This window comes from Rutilus rutilus, assembly GCF_951802725.1.
Source record: "Rutilus rutilus genome assembly, chromosome: 13".
Classification (NCBI taxonomy): Eukaryota; Metazoa; Chordata; class Actinopteri; order Cypriniformes; family Leuciscidae; genus Rutilus; species Rutilus rutilus.
Window position 1 is genome coordinate 12,860,398 of NC_140218.1, and position 9,155 is coordinate 12,869,552.

The 9,155-nt window shown below is 36.5% G+C and overlaps 1 protein-coding gene across 3 annotated transcripts; it reads right to left on the minus strand.

The window, feature by feature from the left end:
- Positions 1-1,727: 1,727 nt before the first annotated feature.
- Positions 1,728-8,920, minus strand: cdaa (cytidine deaminase a). Of its 3 annotated transcripts, XM_084427424.1 has the most exons (7): positions 6,593-7,047; positions 5,303-5,569; positions 5,059-5,154; positions 3,949-4,092; positions 3,624-3,735; positions 3,484-3,541; positions 1,728-2,756 (listed from the first exon to the last, which is right to left on the minus strand). In XM_084427424.1, exons 3-7 carry the CDS (start codon positions 5,060-5,062, stop codon positions 2,637-2,639), a joined length of 438 nt encoding a protein of 145 aa, XP_084283550.1. In that variant the 5' UTR covers positions 5,063-5,154; positions 5,303-5,569; positions 6,593-7,047; the 3' UTR covers positions 1,728-2,636. The 3 variants fall into 3 exon arrangements, with proteins under 3 accessions (XP_084283550.1, XP_084283549.1, XP_084283548.1); XM_084427423.1 differs by lacking the exons at positions 3,949-4,092; positions 5,059-5,154; positions 5,303-5,569; positions 6,593-7,047 and adding an exon at positions 8,702-8,920; XM_084427422.1 differs by lacking the exons at positions 1,728-2,756; positions 3,484-3,541; positions 3,624-3,735; ... (1 more) ...; positions 5,059-5,154; positions 5,303-5,569 and adding exons at positions 8,190-8,247; positions 8,330-8,441; positions 8,702-8,899 and having other exon boundaries at positions 6,593-7,463.
- Between the last annotated feature and the right edge of the window lie 235 nt (positions 8,921-9,155).

Consider the following 9,155-nt stretch of genomic DNA (forward strand, 5'->3'; position numbering starts at 1 on the left):
CGGAATGAGAGTAGTTCCTAGCCATATAGGCTTAGAAAATCGCAACTTTTCATTTTCCGTCGATCTTAGTACACGGTTTAACTACAGAAGAGTCAAGTTTTAAATAGGAAAAATATTGAAACTCTTTGGTCATTTTGAAAGAAATGCTACTGGACTCATCAGAATCAATGATCTATGCTAAGCTATGCTAAAAGTGGTACCGTCAGACCCGGAGATCGGCTGAATGGATTCTAAAACGGTAAAACTCAACTGTTTACCTCTGGGGGAGTTGTAAAATGAGCATATTTCCGAAAAAAGTGGAGTATCCCTTTAACCACACAACAGTTCAGAATTTATTATTAGTTTACACATTTACTGTATGTTTTCATTGCGAAATAACAGAACCATACATCCATTCAAAACATTACAAATATATCTATCCTACACATTTGCTTTGTAACATGGCATCATAATTTCAGCTTTGTTTCTTAACCCCTTCCTCATCACCCCCAATTTTGGCAAGTGATGCATACATGACATACCCAAAATAAAAATGGCTGCTGCTCATAAGTCATTCTGAATAGACACATAACCAACATATATTTAGAAAGCCAACCCTTGAGAGTCAAAATTAACCAGACTGTTATTAATATTGAGATATATAAGCTCAAACATAAAAACAAAAACAACAAATATTAAGAATATATTTATTAAATGTATAAAAATATTATGTGAATTTAGGATAGCAACTTATAACCACAACTAAAGTGTAGCCACAATTGTGGTCATGCTTCATTTACATTTATTCATTTAGCTGACGCTTTTATCCAAAGCGACTTACAATTGCTATATATGTCAGAGGTCGCACACCTCTGGAGCAACTAGGGATTAAGTGTCTTGCTCAGGGACACATTGGTGTCTCACAGTGGATTCGAACCCGGGTCTCTCACACCAAAGGCATGTGTCTTATCCATTGCGCCACATCACCCCATCCCATTTCAAATCTGAGGTTGATATCTCTAAAATTATGCATTTTATGAAGCCTATGTGAGATGTCAGGGGAGGATTTGGAGAATTTTCAGAGAAGGCTAACAAGATTCTCATCAAATATTTTATTGCCCTGTAAACACCCATTTACAGTCTCTGACTAATGTCTGGCGAGGAGAACTGGCCCCATTCATGTTCTTTTCATTTAAATCGACCAACCTTTCACACCTCTGCCGGTATGAGACTTGATCTTCATTATTCTTTTATCCTTATTCTTTTGTTTGAATTCAGCCATTATAGCCTTTCTTCTGGCATAATGCTTGGCCATCTACACCTCTCTCATCCCACTATACATGAATAATCCACTCATTAACTTATGTCTTGTTAGAAAACAAACAACAAAAAACTATTATTGGAACTTTTAAATGCGAATTATATATATAAAAAAAATGATTGTATGGAATAGAAAGCTCCTGCAGCAGGTGCATTAACACAACAGGTAGCCTCAAGCAACATGACACAATTTAATTTATTAATATTACACTTTTATTTAAAGCTCACTTAAAAACACCATCGAGTATTTGTATCATATTCCGGTCGCGGTTTAAAATGGTTTCAAGTCATGAAAAGATTTTGAAATATGTTATATTTAGCATTTTATATGAAGCTATGGGCTATCCTTACCTAGCATATGCATTCTGTAAACATTCTTTATTCATATGAAAACCCCAAATCGCACAAAAATCACACACAAAACACATATACTTCAATCGTGCATTTATTAGCTTCTTGTTTCAGGTGAAGAGATGTCACTTTCGCTTTGTTATCACGGATGTCCAGAATAAGGAAGTGTTACACAGGACGCGTCATGCAGAAGAGGTCACGTTGAACCACGTGAGATGATTGACAGCTGTACAGCGAATGATAAAGCTTCGAGGTCAAATCTGACGCAAATCAGGAACTGGAGATACACATCTAGCTCCGTTAGCTGTTTGAGCTCTTCAGATCGCATAATTCAGTGGAAAATGAATAGAAGTGTTATTCTGTATGATGAAAATATTTTACTAACATATGATAATTAATCATTATTTCTCCAAATATGCGCACTATTGGACTAATAAACCTGGCGGATGCTGTTTATTATATGTATTTGAACACAAATAAACCGGAGAAGACGAGAATGAATGTTGTGTGAGTGATGATTTCTATTCAATATAACGATCGTTACAGATGAATTATTTTGCGCTCCTGGCATAAATTAAGAAATTAATGTCACTGCAAACCAGTTAAATCATAAACAGTGGTCAAATATCGAAGCTGGAGTCTTAAACCTTCCTTATGATGCTGAGTTTGTCCAGATCAAGTAAGAGTGTGATGTTTTGACGAGTAATGAATTTTGAACAACAATAATCCGGGATCACCAGATCCCTGACGGGCAAGGGGTTAAAGTCCTCAGTCTAATGGTTTTGCTCTCAGGGGCCGGTTGCATAAACCTCTAAGACTAGTCTTACAAGTTAGACATCAATTTATTTTCTTTAAGACGGTTCATAGCTTTTTTAAATCTGTTACATAAAAATGTAGATAAGCCTAAACTAAGACTGACTGCCCCTGACTAACTGCTAGTAGGTCATACTAGAACTTAAGATACTGTCTTAACATTATGGCTATGTTTATGCAACCGGCCCCAGCAGATATTCAGGGCCAAATGAACATGGCAGGAGCTCCTCCAATGTCATCAGTTTGTTAGATCCATCAGGTTTTACAAGATAAACGTCCCACTGTGTGCCAAACTGCAAAAAACATATCCAGTCTGTTAACTGACAGTGTTAATGAAAGGTGAAAAATTATTTGTGCATTACTCTATTGCAATATTCTAATGCAATTTTGTATTTGTTTTGTTCTAAGCCACACCTAAATTTCACAATTTCTTTTATTTCTAAATGTGCAGTTTGTCATTGTTGACTCATGTTTCGGCCATGTTCTGACTGATGACTTGCTTTGGCATACCACAGAGTAACTGCAAGTTTTTATGTCTTTGTCAATTATAGTAATAATAATTACAATGACAATTATCAATGATTTTATTTGCTAACACTTTATTTTATAGTGTTCTTGTTTCACGTTACATGTACACTGTAAAAAAATATTTATGATCAATAAGTTATGACAACAATGTTTTTACATTGCATTAACTCATCAAAATAAGCTAAATCAATTTTTTTCATCTCATTAAAAGTTAAATAATACATTTAAGTCAGTTTAATGTAATTAAAGTTGAAATTACTTAAACATACAAGTTGATTGAACTTAAAATTCATGCTACTTTTTTTAGCGTAGTTACTGTAGTAATAACTATAAATTATGCATCATTACACGCAACTAACCTTAAACCAAACCTCAATCCTAACCCTATAGTAAGTACATGTAGTTTATTATTACGCAGTCCTTTAATGCATAATTACACTGTAACAGACACCTCAAAATAAAGTTTAATCTTTCATTTTTAGAAGAACTAACCTCTCTCATGAACTGTCTGCATCCTCCACATGGAGAAATAAACCGATCTTCAAGGTCACTGCACAAAACACAATGTACACCAGGAATATAACTCAACAGTATGTACTTATACTTCAGCCAATACATATATCTCAAAATACCTGGCAATTGCGATGGCTTTGAAGGTGGTATGTCCCTCAGACACAGCTTTAGAGATAGCAGTCCTCTCAGCACACAATCCAGCAGGGTAGCATGCATTCTCTACATTACAACCTGTTAACAGAACATCACCATTGATGAACCATGAAAAAACAGAGATGTAATCTTGATTTATATATAAATCCTAGTCTGGTTTCCTTTTGGAGCATCCATTTAGCATGAATGTTATTTATGTATTTGTAAAACGTTTGAATGGTATACATGTATTTGTAGCTTTCAATATACATAACTACACTTATCTTTTAGAAGTGTATAAGAATGTCCCACCTGTGAACATGCTTCCATTGCTTGTTAAGACAGCTGCTCCAACCCTGAACTTGCTGTAGGGACAGTACGCCAGATTTCTGGCTTCCAGAGATTTCTGAACAAGCGCTTGTAGGCTCTGACTATTCATTCTGCTGACTGGAGACTCTGTTTCAAAAGACAGGCACTGAATGGCTTCAAGGGTAGGGTATGGAGTTTATATTGTGCCATAATTAAACAAACAAATCCAGCATTTTGCAAACAAACTCGATCTGCTTTGCAAAAGAAAACTCGACTTGCAAACAAATTTATTCTGCTTTGCAAAGGAAAACCGACTCGCAAACGAACTCGATCTGCTTTGCAAAAGAAAACTCGACTCGCAAACAAATTTATTCTGCTTTGCAAAGGAAAACTCGACTCGCAAACAAACAGAAAGCAATGTGCAAGTAAAAAAGGTCAATGCAGTGGAGTAACACATTTGCATTGTGTTTTGCAAATATAAATAAATGAGCCTAGATAATATTTCACAAATAAATACAAACCATCCCACAAATTGCATGTAACCTTTGAACAAATACCAAATCTAGTGCATACAAATGCATATCTGTCTGTTATGATTGTGAGACACTTGGCTTTTTATGAGATCTCTCGGCTCGATTTTCTCACAAATGCAGTTGAGCAACTTCCTCTTCTAAAACAGTAGATGGCGCTAAACTAGGGGATTCATTTAGCACTAGTCTCCCGGGAGAAGCACTGATTTGAAACTTGCCTTTTGCCTACAGTTGAAGAGAACAGGTGTGTTTCTGACGGTAAGACGGTAACACACCCGTTCACCGGTCATTTTCCTCAACTGTAGACAAAAGGCAAGTTTCAAATCAGTGCTTCTCCCGGGAGACTAGTGCTAAATGAATCCCCTAGTTTAGCGCCATCTACTGTTTTAGAAGAGGAAGTTGCTCAACTGCATTTGTGAGAAAATCTGCCTGGACACATTTGTGAGAAAATCGAGCCAAGAGATCTCATAAAAAGCCAAGTGTCTCACAATCATAACAGACAGAGCAAATAGCAAAGTCACTGGCAATGATTCAGTGTATTTTAAGGCCATGTTGTACTGCTAAAGTTCACATACAGACTCACCCATCCAAAGCAATCTCTTCTTGCTCTTTGGATAAAGCACGTGGACATGCAGGAACCAACTCCATAGACATAGAGCGGGTCACTTGATGAACTAGCCTACAGGACAGTATCAAATGTTCAGTCTGCCATTAGAAAAACCCATTGATGTATTCTGGAATACTCTCTATGTATTCTGCACAAAATGCAAAAGAATTTCTCCTTTCCAAAATAGAATTAATAATGCTAAAATGCTGTAACTTCTCACCCCAATGTTCCACATCATTTTCATAGCTAAAGGAAAGCTGGGTGTTGCAGGGAACGGCCCTGATTTCTCACTGCCAGTTTCCTTCTGGTTCAGATCCACCAGTGAACACTTCTCTCTCTCCGCAGGGGCCGCGAACGAAGCCGCTGCCTCATACACGGCTGCACTGCAACCTTTCCCGATCTGTTTCCCAGTGACATAGTCCTCCAACTTGTACCCTGAGGTAAAGGGCTTCAGCGGGCTCTGGAAGTTCTTCTTAGTGAATACGGCCTACATTGTGAGAAAAAATTCAAATGAACATGTAAATAAAAATGTAATTGCAGTTGAAACACACTAGCAATGTTTTTGTAGCAGGATCATTTTTCCCCAAAAAAAAAAAAAAAAAAAAATTGTATTCCTAAGAAATGCAGACGAATTATAATGGATTACAGATGTAATTGATAAGATGTAATTTGCATATATTTATAATACTCTCTGCATACCATTTGCATATGTACTTGTGGTTAAACCTATTTAATTACAAAACTGACTAGGTTAAATTAAATTTATAAGTACATTTACAATTATATACTTTTATCCAAAGCGACTTACTAAAGAGGAACAAATGCAATTCATCAAAGAGCAAACATTATTTGTAATTTACAAAACCAGGTTTATTAGACAGCTAGATTAGGAAGCAAGCTAGAAGAGAATAATTGTTTGTTTCTGTGTGTTTGCCATAAGTAACTAGTAATCTGATGCAATAAATATTTTTTATCAATAAAAGCATGTAAAACTAATGACCTGTTTAGTTTAATAGCTTCTTGTTTCCTTCACTATTTTACAATTAAATTTAATTATTTGTAACAAGGAATATGAAATTTAATAGTATATTAACTCTCTTGTACTGTTTGGCCATTTTTTTTTTTTTTTCATCTATTGGAAATATTCAGTATGGAAACATTCAGTACTGCAGTGCACACAAGTAAATTCTTAGTTAATGGATAATAACTACTGCATAAATAAAAGTACCATAAAAAAAGTATAATAAAAATAATTTTTGACCGACCAGCGAACAGTACTAGAGGATTAATATAACAAATATAACAAATATAACGAGACACACACACACACACACACACACACACACATTGCATTCAAAGAATAATTTTTTTTTTCAGTTCATGCATTCCCTGGGAATCAAACCCATAACCATGTTCTACTGTTTGAGCTACAGGAATGCTCAATTATCATCGTCATCATTTGATATACAACTGTAGTCACTGTTGTGTTCTTCTGGGATGCTGTGGTCACCTGTATCTTCTGACACACAGCAACGCTTGTCCTGTCCTCCTCCAACTGCTGTTCAATCAGGGTTAAACCCACCCCAAAAGCCAGGAAAACAGCCCTGTTCCTGGGTGAACCAACCCCAATCACTCTCCTAAAAGCGCTGGACTGGAGCTGGGCGGCCAGCCCGCTGAGAGACAGGCGGAAGAAGCGGTACCGGCCAGGCAAGAAGGTCTGCGGCTGAACGGTGCGGGTCGGCCGGGACACACGCAGTCGCTCACCGCGGAACTTCGCTGCCACACGGCCGGCTGGTTTGAAGAGACCCAGCTGGAAAACTGACCTCGCCAGCTCCAACCCCCGACCGAGAGCATGTTTCACTGACATTCTGAGCCAAATAAACAACTAAAGTTCGCGTTGACAGAAAAACCAATTAGGCCCCCTTTACTTCTCCCTGCATTATTTCTCAAGGACAGTGTTTATGTAATGCTGATTGGTCGGCGACCAAATTTCAAAATAAAAGTCAGAAGGCACGTATTTCACAATAAAAGTCCAGGTGGCATGTATTTTCAAATAAAAGTACGAAACATCTTGACGCGGTGAGTCACTTATTACCCACACAACAGTTCAGAATTTATTATTAGTTTACACATTTACTGTATGTTTTCATTGCGAAATAGTATAACCATACATCCATTCAATACATTACAAATATATCTATACTACACATTTGCTTTGTAACATGGCATCATAATTTCAGCTTTGTTTCTTAAAGTCCTCAGTCTAATGGTTTTGCTCTCAGGTCTTCAGGGCCAAATGAACATGGCAGGAGCTCCTCCAATGTCATCAGTTTGTTAGATCCATCAGGTTTTACAAGATAAACGTCCCACTGTGTGCCAAACTGCAAAAAACATATCCAGTCTGTTAACTGACAGTGTTAATGAAAGGTGAAAAATTATTTGTGCATTACTCTATTGCAATATTCTAATGGAATTTTGTTTTGTTCTAAGCCACACCTAAATTTCACAATTTCTTTTATTTCTAAATGTGCAGTTTGTCATTGTTGACTCATGTTTCGGCCATGTTCTGACTGATGACTTGCTTTGGCATACCACAGAGTAACTGCAAGTTTTTATGTCTTTGTCAATTATAGTAATAATAATTACAATGACAATTATCAATTATTTTATTTTATAACGCTTTATTTTATTGTGTCCCTGTTACATGTTACATGTACACTGTAAAAAAAAAAAAATAATAATATGAACAATAAGTTATGACAACAATAACAGTTTTTACATTGCATTAACTCATCAAAATAAGCTAAATATATATATATATTTTTTACTTTTTAAAAGTTAAACAAGACATTTAAGTCAGTTTAATGTAATTAAAGTTGAAATTACTTAAACACACAAGTTGATTGAACTTAAAATTTATGCTACTTTTTTTTAGCGTAGTTACTGTAGTAATAACTATAAATGATGCATCATTACATGCAACTAACCCTAAACCAAACCCAAAATGGGAACATGTAGTTTATTATTACGCAGTCCTTTAATGCATAATTACACTGTAACAGACACCTCAAAATAAAGTTCAATCTTTCATTTTTAGAAGAACTAACCTCTCTCATGAACTGTCTGCATCCTCCACATGGAGAAATAAACCGATCTTCAAGGTCACTGCACAAAACACAATGTACACCAGGAATATAACTCAACAGTATGTACTTATACTTCAGCCAATACATATATCTCAAAATACCTGGCAATTGCGATGGCTTTGAAGGTGGTATGTCCCTCAGACACAGCTTTAGAGATAGCAGTCCTCTCAGCACACAATCCAGCAGGGTAGCATGCGTTCTCTACATTACAACCTGTTAACAGAACATCACCATATACTGATGAACCATGAAAAAACAGAGATGTAATTTTGATTTATATATACATACATATGTCTCATATTCCCTGCCTGGTTTCCTTTTGGAGCATCCATTTAGCATGTGCAAATTAAATATGTATATTTTTTTTAATGTTATTTATGTATTTGTAAAACGTTTGAATGGTATACATGTATTTGTAGCTTTCAATATACATAACTACACTTATCTTTTAGAAGTGAATAAGAATGTCCCACCTGTGAACACGCTTCCATTGCTTGTTAAGACAGCTGCTCCAACCCTGAACTTGCTGTAGGGACAGTACGCCAGATTTCTGGCTTCCAGAGATTTCTGAACAAGCGCTTGTGGGCTCCAGCTATTCATAACTCTGCTGACTGGAGACTCTGTTTCAAAAGACAGGCACTGCATGGCTTTAAGTCACAAGTTAATGTGTGTGTGTGAGAGAGAGAGAGAGAGAGAGAGAGAGAGAGAGAGAGAGAGAGAGAGAGAGAGAGAGAGAGAGAGAGAGAGAGAGAGAGAGAGAGAGAGAGAGAGAGAGAGAGAGAGAGACTCTTAAAGGAGGAAATTAGTGATGCAATGACTCTTTGTGTGGAGTAATTCTGTGAACACTGTCTGTGGACATTGAACATTGCAAAATTCCCATTTACTTTAGTCATATATACATTCCGTCCTGTGGGGATATAGGCAGTG